The following is a 16,072-nucleotide window of genomic DNA, read 5'->3' as shown; positions in this document are numbered from 1 at the left end:
TCAACTTGAATTGCAGGTTCTTTCATTATGTGGACATTGACTTTAACTGTTTCATTCCCAGTTGCTGTACCTTTCCTACCCTACTAACCCTGGAACCTACTTGCCAGTCTGGAGCCCCCTTACTTTTTAATTCTACTAACTTTTAACTGTATATATACATTTGTAATGCATTTTTAAATAAATCATTAGTCTTGTAAGAGCCATTTTCCTAGTTCTATAAAATGTATGAATATTTACTAGATGATAATGCATAAAATAAGGGAGGTTCCTAAAACCCCCGTAAATAGAATTGAGTTGGTATTTTCCTGTCATCTCTTAACAGTTTCTGAGTAAACAATGTTCTTTAGTGTTTTGCCTTACCTTGTGTAAGGTATAGAGGCATACGGTTTTTTAACCGTGTCCTTGAAAGAATTCTTTTTATGCTCGCGTTCGTGCTTATGCACGGTGAGCTTGGCGCATATCTAAGTGCCAACGGCCTAAGGGTCTTTTGAGTGTGAAGTAACTCGTAAATTAAAAGATCTAAGTTTTGAACCGTATGTTTAAAGCATACAGAAGAAGAAATAAATAACCTTTAAGTACAGAAGTAACCAAAGCTTCATAAGAAATACTAAGTTTATAGAAGATACATTTTTCCCTTTTTTGCCTTTATTCTTTGTGTGTAACTATTTTTCTTTTTATTCTTGTATGGATTATTTGCCTTTAACTTTCACTAAATATTTTTAAAAACGAACTTTTGGACTGAGAGATTTCTTTGACACGCGTCTTACCCGTGCCTGACTTCACCTTACGCAAAGCGGCTACAAGTCTCAATAATTAATCTACCATAACTGAGCAAATTGTGATTGAGAAACTTGCATCTTACTGCCATCTCTTTGAATTTGCTTTCTTAGAGTGAAAAACCAAAGAGTCAGTTTATCACCATAAATGTTCTTGAAGACACTCAAGTTGTTCGTGCTGTTGCCTTTCACCCTAGTGGTACTCTGTATGCTGTTGGATCCAATTCTAAATCTCTGTGTGTCTGTGCTTATCCTGAAGTTTCAAATCCAAGGTATGGAGCATTTTTCTTTTACATTTTTTATCGGTATTCAGTTTGAGCAAGGACTCTTACAAGAGTACAAAAAAGGTCAACCCATATTGTTAAGTAACATCCAGGCTACTAACAGTTAAGACATAAAGTATGAAATATAGAACGTGCAACAAAGCATGCTAAAGAGGACCTCTGTACTCTACAGATAGGGTTCATGAGCCCTGTCCATTGTTCCAGGAAGAAACTAGAGCCTGGAAGTAAGAAGACATAACTTTGATTGCTGATATAGAAGAGAATGTGAAGTATACTGAGGACTGAAGGAAAAATCTGTATTTAGGTGAAGAGCAGAATGTTAGTGTGTTTGTAAAACTTTAGAGAATTGGAACAATTTAGACAAGAACAGGCCATTCAGACAAAGGTTTTCACCTACTTTCTTCAAAATAACATCAACTTGAGTTTTGAAGGTCCCCAAAGTACTACACTCTACCAGGTTATTTATTCTATTTATCTCTGTTTCTCTATGTAAAGAAAAACTTTCTAATGCTAGTGTGAAATTTCACCTTAACCTGTTTCCTTCTGTATTCCTTGTGTTCTTGAAGAGCCTATTTTAAAGTAACCGCTAAATCCACTGTACTTATCCCCTTCAAAATTTTAAATAATTCCATTATGTCACCTCTAAATTTTCTTGGGTTAAACTCCTTCAGTCTCCTTATAGTTCATACCTCGCATCCCCAGAACCAACCTACTTGTCGTTCTTTGGATTTTTTCTAACCTATCTACTGTGTTTCATTTTGTAATAAGGGGACCAAAACTGTACAGAGAACTGCAGAAATGAGGGCCTCATGAGTGCCTTATGTTGCTTAATCATAACCGTAATTGGCTTGTACTCCTTTTATCATGTATAAAGCAAGACACAGACAAATATGGAGACTTGGGGCTCCTGGAGGCAAACCCCATATAATATAAACAAAACAAAAAGAAGATGTTATGCAGATGCAAGTCTCTGGAGTACACTGTTTCAAAATGGCAGAGCTTCCAGAATTAAGGTCTCCTGGTAGGAAGAGACGGGTCCAAGCAAACAGACACTGGATGTGACATCAGAGGTGTTAAGTTGTCAAACATTTGGTCTGAAGACAGAGGAAGAGAATAGAATAGGTGCCTTCTTTTGTTACGGTGGGACATTACTATTATCTAAGCCTTTAAGCTGCCCCCATGTGCACAACTGTGACACATGTGATAAACCCTAACATCTTGTTAGCCTTCTTTGTCACCAATGCCCACTATGTTTCCTTCTCATAAACTTACTTTCAAGTTTCAAAGCTCCTATTTTATTCAAATATAACATTTGACTACATTTAACTCTTTGACTGCTGAATATTTTTTCCAAAAAACACAGTTTTCTGAAAAGCACCCAAAGCAAGGGTCTCACACATAAATCAACCCAAACTATCAGTTGCTAGGTGCTGTGGCCACCAGTTCACAGTGTCTTGTGGCTCAGGACACTCACTTGACTCACTGCCATGACAGCTGGCAGGAATGCGTGGCAGGACGGCTGCCAGACAGTCTTCACATGATGGCGGTGGGGACGGCAGCAGCAGCTGCAGTCACACCACAACGCAATCTAGTTTGTCCCTCATGTCATTATGAGTGGCGGTCTTCATCTACACAAATTGTGTTTGGCTCCACGATTAGCTGGAGATTGATCAACGGATTCTGGTACCTCACTTTCACTTTTGATCTCAATCTCCAGATCACTTGCAACAGTTCAGAGTCCAGTTCAGCGATAATATACAAAACGTCATCCTCGGAGTAGTTTGCTTTGTGCGTTCGCTTTGATCACTTGCCAGATGTCGATGCCATTTTTGTCGTTTGCTCTTCACTGCTCCTGCAAGCGCAGGGAATCTCAGTCAAACCAATGAAGCTAACTTTTCTTCTAGCAAAGAGAGCTGAACTTAAACATAATGGCAGGTTTTGTCACCATTTGCAGTTGCTTACTATTCTCAACCTCTCTCTGCCGACAAAAGTCGGCATCCGCCCTGAAAGAGTTAATACTTTACGTCTAATAACATTTAATTTCATCTGCCATACATATGTCCCAGTCAGTTTGTATTGCTATGCCTAGTTCTAAGTTAGCTGCCATTCTACCAAGTTTTGCAGGCTTGACCAGCTTGTCATTTTTATTATGAAAATCATTTATGTTGAGTAATTTCATCAGTATCATGTTTACCCGAAGAAAAACATAACCAAAAATGTTGAAATTTTTTCAACAAGAAAAATACGTGTAAATAACAGAAACATATAAATACTAAAACATCAACATACAATAAATACAATAGGAAAGGTATGTTGAGTGTTGTATTGCTGCTGTATTTATTGTGTGATATGTATTGAACCAATCACCAACGCACAGCTCGATGTCACAATCAGGACAGTAGGCTTGTGTTTCATTGCATCTTTTTATTATTATATTTTTTTCTGTTAAGCCTCTCGACAAGGTCGATACTCTTTCCGCAGACAGACACACTGGTCATTAAAGGCTCTTTATCCAGGACACTCGCAAGCCCAGACACTCAAACTCCTCGCCCAGTCTCTTGAGAGCCCCAATCAGAGCCTAAATTGACTCTACGAAGATCACATTATCATCAGCAAAGTCAAGATCAGCGAATCTTTCTCCAGATGCCCTCACTCATACAGGGTCAGTTTAAAGTCGCAAATTAACCATAAGCTCTGCGTTCTTGGAGGGTTATAGGCTATGGTTATAAGTTATAGAAAATTCAATGAAAAATACTCAGAAACTCAAGAAGAGCATGCAAGTTCCATAGAGTCATTTGAAGCTGTGAGGTATGAACTTATTGTTGTCTACACTGAAGCTAACAGGACAATAAACTGTTTTCTTTAATGAAGAATGTCCATTTTGTCCTTTCGGATTAGATCACTTCTATTAGTATCCTTTCAGAAAATGTCTAGATGATAATAGGAAAATTATCTGATATTATGTTTAAGTTAGATTGAAAATGAATTTTAATGTGGTTCCTTATTTTTTAGCTGTCACAGTGTCTTGTTACCATTTTGAACCGATTTCATTGGCAGCCATTTAGGTGATTAGTCCAAAATTGTAGCAGAAGCTATTTAAAGTGGTGACATGGCATCCTCATGGCATCCAAGATTTTGGATTCCTGAAAAGATAACTTTCCAGTGTTAGGAGTTCATTTCTTCATGCATTTTAGGGCTAAAGGCTTTTTGCTTATCCTGTGTTGGTGTTGAGGTTGGTTTCTGCTTGTTGTTTTGGTTTGATTTTGACTTGTTCTTTGACCCTTGCTTTGTCTCTTGACTTTGTGATTAGCCTTCCTGTTCTCCTGGTCCTGTTTGACCATTTCCTTCTGCATTTTTCTGAGTCTTTTAGCAAGCCTACTCTTAAGTTAATCATAAAGTTTGGATGATTTCTTAATGCAAGCTGCACATTTTATATATCTTACCACCACAGTGTCACACCAAATGTCACGTTAACCCATCAAGTGAAAAGCAGAGATGGACAATATTACCTAGGTGATAGAACTTGGCTTTAGTTAATGAGTTGTATACAACTTGAGGTGTTCATCTATCCCGTGCAAAAAAAGAACTAAATTCATTTCATTGATTTTAGAGCAGGTTTCATCAAAAAGATTTGATCTGACAAATTTCTTGCAGAGCAAAAGCTCCAGGAAACCGCCTCACTAGATATCCCCCTTGCACATAAAGCCCCTTACACTTAGACAGGTGCACTCCCTCCTTTGACCCTGGACACTCTCCTCCATTCCCCTAATCATTCACATAACACACACGTTAGATCAATCCAAATCTGTTAAATTTATGTCTGCGGGACATGGGTCTCTGGATGTAAGGGATCATCAAGCATATGTTGCACTACATTCATTCTGGTCTTATTATCGTTCAAAACAGTCATGCTTGATCGTTTAATTTGCAAGCTTTTCTTAGGAAAATCCACACTGGTTATACCTGATCACATAACTTTTACTAAGTAACATTCTGAACCCTGAGTGGTGGTGGTGATATTTCACTTGAAACTAAGCTGTAGCAACAACTCAAATGAAACTTTCAGTCCTAACAAACGGTGCTGTAACAACAAATATTAAATATTGGTTTCATAAACTTCTGATTCTTTAATTGATATTTCTTTATGCTATTAATAAGTCCTGCTCAAAGAAATATGATTGTGAATTTCATCTTCCCTAACATTTTAATCTATTGGAAGAACAGGTAACAGTTAATGACCCATGGAAGGACCGATTATTAGCTCTTTTCTGATGGGAACCCAGGTTAACTCCTGCTGTCACACAACAAAGGAGCTGAACCTCCATGGGGACTCGCCATCTTTGTGAACTCTCCTAGCTGTGCTGGCCATCTTCTTATTCTTTTCCAGTTCAACCCACTGTGCCATTTACAGTGCTCCAGCACACATGGCTTCACCCCTGCAGATTCCCACCTGTATGAGTCCTCACAGTCATTACCATATTTAAAAATGTTAATGCAAAATGAACGCACTATACATATATATCCAGAAGTATCATGGCATGAAGATAAATTCACTGACTAAACAAAAACAATACAGACTCAAAATGAAAATAAAATCATAATTAAGCACTAATACAAGACACACTAAGAAATTACCACAAAAGATTCCTCCAAAACAACAAAAGCTGCTGTTTTTATTCCTTCCCTCAGCATTGACATGGAATGTAGTCGGAGTGAACTACACAAATAAGCAGTTGTGCTGCACTGGACTCGCACGGCTCAAGTTAAACACGTGAAAGGTTCAAAAATCCTTTGACCAGAACTGAGAGGGTGAAACAGTTGAGCTCATCAGTTGATGCTCCCTTTGACACCCCTGGCTTTGAGGTCTGTGAATTGACAATCCCAGTTCTAGAGTACCTCCGTTCACATATATTACTGTCATTAATAATATTATTGTCATGATACCAACCTTGAGGAAAGACTCCTATGACCTATTGGTGCTAAATGTGTAACATCATCTAAACTAGTGTGTATAAAAAACACTCCAGACTTGTTGTTTTAGTACCTTGTGCAAGTGCATATATTTTACTCTAGGAAATATTTGATACATATTTGTTTAATATTATGATCTTCTGCTAAGTAAAAAGGAAAAGAAATCTAAAACTGCAAACTTTCCCACAAGTTTTATTTGAGGCTGTGCATTTTTGCATAAAAGGTAACCATTATAAAATCACTTATAGTGACTGGTACTTACTGCAGGAAAGTTTTACCAAACAAGTGAGGATGTTGGAATTAGAAATTCAGTTCAATTTATTATTGTGTTGCGCTTTTCACTGAGTGCAGGTGCAGAGTGCTGTGACAAGCCTTAGAAATGTCAGAGAATAATGAAATGCATCATAGCTAGTAATTTTATGTTTTGTCCCACACCTGCATGAAAAGCTACCTCCCTTGGTAACATTTCAAAAACATGTGACGATTGACCACATGGCATGCTATTTTAGCCTCTACAGCCATTTCTTAGATTGTCATGCATTGAATCTCTCTGAATGGGAGCAGTTAGTCAGCGGTAACACGGGGTGTTCAGTGATGGCTGTATTTGCATCTTTTAGATGTTTTACCATCGTGCACGCATGCAGGCATCTCCATATGCACATTGAAGTTGGCACATAAATGACAGCCAAGGAAATTTCTTACTTCATAAGAAATGTAATAAACAGATGTTGTTGACGGGTAGAGGACAAGTTGATCGGATAAAACTTTTTTTTGGGATAATCGTAATGGCCAAATATTTGTTCATTCACTCATAGGCAGACATCAAGCAAAGATAAAGAACTGGATGATAATGACATAAGTTTATTTATTAAGATGCAGTAATCTAGTTAGAGGTTTTTGTCTTTTTACTCAACATAGACTCAGTTCTATCGTGACAGAAAAAAGGATACAATAGATATGTATCTACTTATCTATGTTATATAGTCCCTTGCATATCTATCTGTCTACATATTAATCATATTCCTCTTTTCACATGTATCTAATATACAGTCATATTAGAAAGTTTGGGAACCCCTCTTAATTCTTTGGATGTTTGTTTATCATTGGCTGAGCTTTCAAAGTAGCAACTTCCTTTTAATATCTGACATGCGTTATGGAATTTATTGGATTAACAGAAAATGTGCAATATGCATCATAACAAAATTAGACAGGTGCATAAATTAGGACACCCCAACAGAGATATGACATCAATACTTAGCTGAGCCTCCTTTTGCAAATCTAACAGCCTCTAGACGCTGTCCTCCTATAGCCTTTGATGAGTGTCTGGATTCTGAATGGAGGTATTTCTGACCATTCTTCCATACAAAATCTCTCCAGTTCAGTTCAATTTGATGGCTGCCGACCATGAACAGCCTGCTTCAAATCTTCCCATAGATTTTTGATGATACTCAAGTCAGGGGACTGTGACGGCCATTCCAGAACATTGTACTTCTCCCTCTGCATGAATGCCTTGCAGATTTCGAACTGTGTTTTGGGTCATTGTCTTGTTGGAATATCCAAACCCTGTGTAACTTCAACTTTGTGACTGATGCTTGAACATTATCCTGAATAATTTGTTGATATTGGGTTGAATTCATCTGACCCTCGACTTTAACAATGGCCCCAGTCCCTGAACTAGCCACACAGCCCCACAGCATGATGGAACCTCCACCAAATTTGACAGGAGGTAGCAGGTGTTTTATTTGGAATGCGGTGTTCTTCTTCCGCCATGCAAAAAGCTTTTTGTTCTGACCAAATAACTCAATTTTTGTCTCATCAGCCCAAAGCACTTTGTTCCAAAATGAATATGGCTTGTCTAAATGAGCATTTACATATAACAAGCGACTCTGTTTGTGGCGTGACTGCAGAAAGGGCTTCTTTCTCAACACCCTGCCATACAGATGTTCTTTGTGCAAATATCGCTGAATTGTAGAACGATGTACAGATACACCATCTAGAGCAAGATGTTCTTGCAGGTCTTTGACGGTGATCTGTGGGTTGTCTGTAACCATTCTCACAATCCTGCGCATATGCCACTCCTGTATTTTTCTTGGCCTGCCAGACCTGCTGGGTTTACCAGCAACTGTGCCTGTGGCCTTCCATTTCCTGATTCCATTCCTTACAGTTGAAACTGACAGTTTAAATCTCTGAGATAACTTTTTATAGCCTTCCCCTAAACAATAAGACTGAACAATCTTTGTTTTCTGATCTCTTGAGAGTTGTTTTAAGGATCCCATGCTGTCACTCTTCAGAGGAGAGTCAAAGGGAAGAACAACTTGCAATTGACCACCTTAAATACCTTTTCTCATGATTGGACACACCTGTCTATGAAGCTTAAGGCTTAACGAGCTAATCCAACCAATTTGGTGTTGCCAGTAATCAGTATTGAGCAGTGACAGGCATTCAAATCAGCAAAATTACAAGGGGACCTACATTTGTGCACAGCCAGTTTTTCACATTTGATTTAATTTCATACAACTAAATACTGCTTCACTAAAAATGGGAAAACACCCCAGTACTCAGATGTTCCTAGGAAATGAAAGACATACCACTGTTATCTTTTTTGTTGAAAGGAGAGAAAATTAATATGCAGGTCCAAACTTTTTCATATGACTGTATAGTGTTTTTATCACTATCTATGTATTCATTTTTTACTGATGTTATTTTCTTGCAGCAAATACAGCTCACCAAAGAAGCCTGTGGTGCGCTTCAAATTAAACAAACATCACAAAGGTTCGATATATTGTGTTGCTTGGAGTCATTGTGGAAAGCTGCTAGCCACAGGTTCAAATGACAAATATGTGAAAGTGTTGCCTTTCAACTCACAACTATGCTGTGCAACAGGTGAGACTACCGTATTTAAATTAAATTTGGACTCAAAAGAGTAAGTTTAATGTCACTGTGCTCTGTACAAAAAAATCTTTTATAAATCCATTCACATGTACAGGAAAGGCCAAAGGGGGCTCTCAGCATTTAGAGGTGCTTAGCCAAGCGTAGGACCAGCTTGAGGAATGTGTAGTCAGCCTAAAGACAGGTGTATGCTATTTTGTCCTCTGTTGGAAGTGAGCATGGGATCTTCTTTCCTTGTTTGGAAATGGACTATTTGCCGACATGGGGGGCCTGCACGTGGAGGAACCAGTATAAAAGACTTGGACAGCAGCCAAACACTTCGAAGCCGCGGGCGAATGGGTGATGTCATCTGTCCTGAAAAGCCTTCCAGTGCAGCGATGAAAATTGGCACACAAGATCCCACCTTGGTATTGTCTTGCTGTTATGGCTTCCTCATCTGTAATGCCACGTAAATCGTCAGTAAAGAAAGCTGTTATTTTCTCTTATGTGATTTTTACCGCCGTATCACTTTGGGAGAAGTATCACCTTTTAATATCATATCTATATAGTTTTCGGTTACGTAAAACGCTGCAATTACAAAAGAACTGATTCCAACTAGGGAGCTATTGCCCCTGAAACGAAACAATGCTACTTTAACATCTAATTTTATTCTTATTTTGATCATATTCTTAATCAATTCAGTTATGTTTTATATGGCAGAGTTGGTTGGCACGTGAGCTGGTAAAGAAATAGAAGGATGAAAATGTTTAGTTTAATAAAGCTGAACTTTGCATTAAATGTACATAGTATGAGAACAGAGTTTATGTCAGGAGCTTGCCTTGTCCCTTGTTTGTGTCGTTAGAAAACAGGATGCCCTTCAAACGAATTGTCTTTGTCACGACTCTCCTCAGATTGTGGCACACTGCGGATCAGCCCTAGTCCATTTATCCTTGGCTGTAAGGTATCTACACTGCACACTTTGTCATCATTCTGACTTTTTACATGGTATATTAATGAATGCTTGTTTTATAGAAACATGGCTACATATGAGTAAATTATAAAAGTGTTTGTAGTCATTTGATAATAATCAAGAAAGTTTCAAATAACATTACATCTTTGAGGATAACAAAATGCGTTATTTCCTGTAAGTTTCTAAATTTATATTGAAATCTTTTTCTATATCACATACCTTTATTGTATGCATTTATGGATGACACATAGAATTCTTAAAATAAGAATTTTTATGGTTCTGCCTTTGTCCAGAAACGGTTTCATAAGCTTTATGAACCTAGTCTTGCAAAGTCTTTCTCCCATGGGACGACTGGGATCTTTTCCTAAATAAGGAGTAGCATTGCACGTGTACTTTATTAGGAAAGTAGTACTTATTTACAGTTGCGTAGGGTGTAAGAGGAGCTTCCACCTGCAGGTAAAGTCACTTCAGTACACATGTACTTTGCGAGCATACCCGTGTCGATCAAACACAGGAAGCTCTGCAGTCTACTTTTGACTTTACACTGTAGGAAGATAAGTAAATAAATCAAGGTAAACAAGATTCAATCTGGTTTTTATATAAGTAACATATACATGTTTTTTATATAAAAACCATCACAAAACATAATCACAAACAGAACTTTGCATGACACCATGGCAAGCTCTGTAATCCCTGCTTTCTCTTTGAAGGACATGTGTGGGGCAGACTGATTGGCAGGATGATGCCTGAGCTATTGCTGCATCCAAACGGTGCCAACTTTCGCCTTTGCACCTGGGGCAGCTGCATTGTTCTTATATGTGAGTGGACGTTTCTTGTGGGGAGAGCTTCTGTTCTTTCTCCAATGTAGAACCGTCATACTCATCTGAGTTGTTCACCTCTGTTATAGCACGTCTTGATTTGAAAACAAGCAGTGACATATTAGGTTGAGCCTGAACATAAACTTGACTAAGAGAATAAAACTGAATAAAAAAACGCTAACTTTTACAAGTACCATAAATTTACTGCAGACTCAAATCAAATGTATGTTTTTATTTTATAACAGTCAGAATAAGAGCAGCTTACTACTCAAAACGGAGGTGCCCGGGCTTGAACTGGGAATGCCCTGATTACGAGTCAGCAGTTCATGCCACTGCACCACCCAAGCAGTCGTGACAATGTTGTGTCAATGTTGTACCCTAACCTGAGCTCTTTTTCTACAGTTGTGTTCTTGAATAAAATCACACTTGTTTTGTTATACTTGTACTTTTTGTGAAAGTGTTTATTTAATATTTGTACTTCACACATTATACACTTCATGTCTACATTTTGTCAATTATTACTAAAATGTGAAAAACGTTTTTTTTTAGTTATGTGTTCAACAATTCCTGCCTCTCATTTCATCCTACAATTTACACAGATTATGTTAGATATGGAGCACACATGAAATGTATGTATTCCAAATAACAATATATTATTTACACTCCACAATTCGAAGCACCACATACAGACTTTAGCTCTGAGAATCTTCTCTGCAACTTGAGGTGTGTCGTTGGGAGGAGGAGATGAGATAGCAGGCTGCTTGTGCTGATCAACACATTTACAAAACAAAAGATGCCGATGGAACGATGCAAAGAAATTTAAGGTGGGCCGGGATTATGAGTTTTTTCGTAGGCTTCAGGGATTGTAGTGTTAATAAGTAAGGACCAGTTTCGATTGCAAAGAGATTGGATTGGCCAAATTTTTCACTACAACTATACAAAGGAAATTAGAGGTATGGGAACCTTAATACATAAAGCAATCTCATTTGTAACATCAGACATCGTATCTGATCCTGAAGGGTGATATGTTATTGTGATGAGTGATTTATTCACATGTAAAGTAATTTTGATAAATATCAATGCAGCTAATGTGGATTATGGAGATTTTATTTAAAATGTATTTGCATCTATTGCCAATATGAACATTCATAAAATTATAATAGCTGGAGACTTTAATTGTGTTTTAAATTTAAACCCATTGATTATTTTTTTGAGACAAGCGCATCCTCAAATATCTCTGCAGGAATACTCTGGGATACTCTGAAGGCTTTTTTAAGAGGACAAATTCATATCTTTTCCATAAAAATAAGTTGGAGATCAAGAAGGCATCAGAGTTAATCAGCAAAATTACCAGAATAGACCAAGAATGTGACAGGTCACAAAATGAGACACTTTATAGGCAAAGACAGGTTCTCCAATCAGAATTTAACTTCTTGACAACAAAGTAAATGGAACAGCACATCTTTAAATCATGACAGCATTACTATGAACACAGAGAGAAGGCTAATAATAATAAGATCTTAGCTCAACAAATCCACAAGCAGGAAGTTTGCACTACAATAACAGATGGAGATAAAATAATTAAGCTTAAAAATATAATGCACACATTTAGAGGGTACTATAAGTCTTTATATTCAGCTCAGTTTAAAGTAGTCACAACGCAATCTAATGAGGTTTTTGATGCATTACAGATACCACGGCTAGATACTCTTAGTGCAGAGGAATTGGACGAACCTCTGAAACTCCCAGAAATACTGGATGCTGTAAACTCACTTCAAAGGGGGAAAGCAGTAAGCCCTGATGGCTACCCAGTGGAATTCTATAAAAAATGTTCAAATAAGGTAGCTCCACTACTATTACCAACATTTATTGAAACTAGAGACAACAAAACCTCTAAATGTTTGCTAAACAATAATTATTGTCTTTCCAAATAAAAATAAGGAAATATTACAATGTTATCGTACAGACCAATTTCACTTCTGAAAAGTGATGTTAATGTACTCTACAGAGTTCTAGCTATAAGGATTCTGAAAGTACTTCCTCCTGTAATATCACAAGATTAAGCTGGATTTATCAAAGGCAAATATTTAGTTTCTAACCTTCAGCATCTGATTAAAGTAATATACTCACCCATAAAATCTAACACACCAGAGATCTTATTATGTTTGGATGCAGTAAAAACATTTGACATGATTGAATGGGACTACTTATTTACCACATTGCACAGATTTGGTTTGGGCCCAAATATATGTACACGAATAAAGCTAATTTATACCAGTCCAGATTCTTTGTCTGTATTAACAGCATAATCTCATGGTAGATAGATAGATAGAGATAGATAACTCGACAAGGATGCACCCTATCACCATTGCTTCATGCAATTGCCATTAAGTCATTGGCCTTTCACTTTTAAGAATACATTACAGATAAAGGGGATTATCAGAGAAGGACTAGAACAGAAAATATCACTATATTCAGATGATATGGTACTGTATATAACAGACCCACAAACATCCTTACCAGTAGTCCTTAATGCACTAGTAGAATTTCAAAAGAGATCTAGACTCAAAATCAATTTGAATAAAAGTTTTCTTTTTCCAGTGAACTCTCCAGCACACAATACTAGACTGGACATATCTATCCAATTATTTTATCAGAACAGTTTCATTTTCTAGGGGTAAACATCACATGTAAACATAAAGATCTTTCTCAACAAAACTGCTATCAGCATGGAAAAAAACAAATTTAGGATGTGAAAAGATGGTCTACCCTCCATCTTACAGTAGCAGGAAGAATCAACACTCTCAAAATGAACATCCTTCCCAAGCTTCTTTTATCTGTATCAGAGCATCCCTAAATACACAATAAACCAATAAAAGCCGACGCCCACCATAGCAAACGGTGGTGTAAGAATAGGAATGGAAAACGGCAAGAAAGGGATTCAGAAATCAAGAAGAAAGAAATACTTCTTTCTTCTTATTTCTTTTTGGTTCTTATTTCAGAATTATTGTGAAGAGTAAACAGGATGTGGGCATGAGGAAGGCCACGCTTCTGAAATTCGATTACGTAAATATAAGAGAACAACCCCAAAAAGATGTTGTTGTAAGAATGTCTCTAAGTAATTCCTGCACCTTAATCCAAAAGACTCATACTACAATATCAGGTCTGTGCTCCGGTCTTTGGGTATCTGACAGTGCATGTAGAATTTCTGGCCAAGCAGGATTACATGTGAAAGTGATAAATAAATCAGGTTTCCGAATTTACGTATTATGGCCATGGCATCCTGATAGTTTTGTTGCATGTATCTTGGACTTCCTGGAAATGTGGACAGTAATATGATCAATTTGCTTATATGTTCGTTGTTATTTTCAGCCTTTGCTTGCAAGTGCGTCTGATAGTCCTTTGTATTGTTCAACGCGCAGATCTTGTTGATGTAATCTGAGATACTTGACATGCGCGCTCTGTTTTAACATACGTGTCTATGACGTACTGTTGTAATAGTTGGCCGCTGGAGTGCAAAATACTAAATGTATTCCTCGTTGATAATCTGTACGCTTAAAATTGCCATTGAGTAAGCCTGATTCGGTTGGCGGTTCTTTTATCGGGAACATGTTCTAAATGTTTGTGCCAGCCAATGTCTCTGCAAGGGAATAAAAGTGGGTAAACCATAGGATCGCAATTCATATTGAGTATGGAAATCTGTTTACAGGAGTTGCCTCTGGGATAGATGCAAATGTCCCTTTCAGCAGGAGGTTCGCCATCTTCTCCGCCGAAAATCGCTGCAACATCGTTGTGACATGTCAGTGCATTGTACTGTCGTAAATCCTGCCAAGGGTTTTCCTTGAAAACCATTCATACGAATGCTGTTGGATTGGACTGAGCGATTTTATGCATATGTTTGTATGATTTAGCGAAGGGGTTGATGGTTCTGAGCATGTAATCTGGCTGGAGAAGTACATTTTCGCTGTATGCAGAGTTTGCTTTATCTTGTAAGTGTATACTTCAGTAGCTTGCACTGTGTCAAAAACATACAGCTGTCCATATCCTGGAAATTTGTTGATAAATTTGCCCGTGTATTTTAAATCAGTATGGTCCGTGGCCAGTAGGTTGAGTTATCTGTGCACCCTTGGAAGCAAATGCTAATCAAGAAATGCCATATCGGCTGTGTGTGGGTGGGGCCATTTTTGAGGGGAAGCAGGATGAACCAGAAGAGAAATATATATAAGAGATTTATTTGAAATTCAAGACATTCAATCATTGAAAAGGCAAGTCAACAAAGACCTAAAGCAGAAGGTGGCATAGCACTACCTAACTTTCAGTTTAAAACTAGGTGGTAAATATACAAGCTATCAAGATCTGGACATTGACGTAAATTGATAAATAAACACAAGCCTCGTCAGCAATAGAAATAGATTGTTGCTGTACTTCTTTATATACCCTGATTTTTGCCCCCAGTAAATATAAATTATTGTCAATAAACCAATAATCCAATTGTCCATCAATCACTCAGAATATGGAACCAATGCAGAAAGCACATTAAGGTAGAGAAGCTTTTACCTTTTGCACCTTTACATGATAATCACCTTTTTCTACCTACTCAAGGCTACATCATATTTAATCTTTGCAAAATGTCCAGGGTTAAAACACTTAGGGATTTGTACACAGGTAATGTCTTTCCATCTTATGAACAATTACACTTCAAATTTAACTTACCATCAACATAATTTTTCCACTACTTTCAAACCAGAAACTTTGCTAAAATTAATATGCCCGATTTTCCCCACCTACCACCCATTTGTATTTCAAAAGAAATATTGATCAGTCTTGAAGACTCAGCTTCTCAATAATATACAAAAACATACTAAAGTCTTTTCTCTTTCAAAAATCCATCGGTATGGTGGGGGAAAGGATCTTGCGCTTAATATCCCAGAAAAGGAGTGGAAGGCAACCATGCATAGAATATATTCCAGTTCCACATGCACAAAGCATTCAATCAATCAGCTTAAAATCTTTCATCGATCACATTTATCTCTTTTAAAATTGTCCACACTGTATCCAGGCCAAGATTCAAACTGAGAATGTTGCAATCTAGCTCTATCCTCACTAGACAACATATTTTGGAAGGGCACCAAAACATCATTTTAGACAAGAATCTTTCAATGCCTATCTGACAGCCTTGGTGTCACAATCACTCCTAACACATTAACAGGTAACATTAACCCAGATGTGTAGATGGAAAAATTGAGTATAATTGCTGACATCACACTACTAGCACGTGGACTCGTCCTGCTTGACTCGAAGAATCCCAGCCCACCTCTTATAAGTCAGTGGATAACTGATGTTCTGTACAATTTGAAATTGGAACAAAAATCTAATTCTCGCTTC

The 16,072-nt window shown here is 37.5% G+C and overlaps 1 protein-coding gene across 1 annotated transcript in view; it reads left to right on the top strand.

The window, feature by feature from the left end:
• The window catches only part of LOC120518418 (WD repeat-containing protein 47-like), an 88,088-nt gene that overhangs the window by 57,562 nt on the left and 14,454 nt on the right, over nucleotides 1-16,072 (top strand). The window contains exons 7-8 of the mRNA XM_039741201.1: nucleotides 891-1,048; nucleotides 8,745-8,914. Of these exons, the coding sequence (XP_039597135.1) occupies nucleotides 891-1,048; nucleotides 8,745-8,914 (328 nt within the window). The remainder of the gene's footprint in view (nucleotides 1-890; nucleotides 1,049-8,744; nucleotides 8,915-16,072) is intronic.

Source organism: Polypterus senegalus, chromosome 18, assembly GCF_016835505.1.
Source record: "Polypterus senegalus isolate Bchr_013 chromosome 18, ASM1683550v1, whole genome shotgun sequence".
Lineage (NCBI taxonomy): Eukaryota > Metazoa > Chordata > Cladistia > Polypteriformes > Polypteridae > Polypterus > Polypterus senegalus.
Note: the sequence above shows the minus strand (reverse complement) of the source record. Positions and strands in the feature narration are given on the sequence as shown.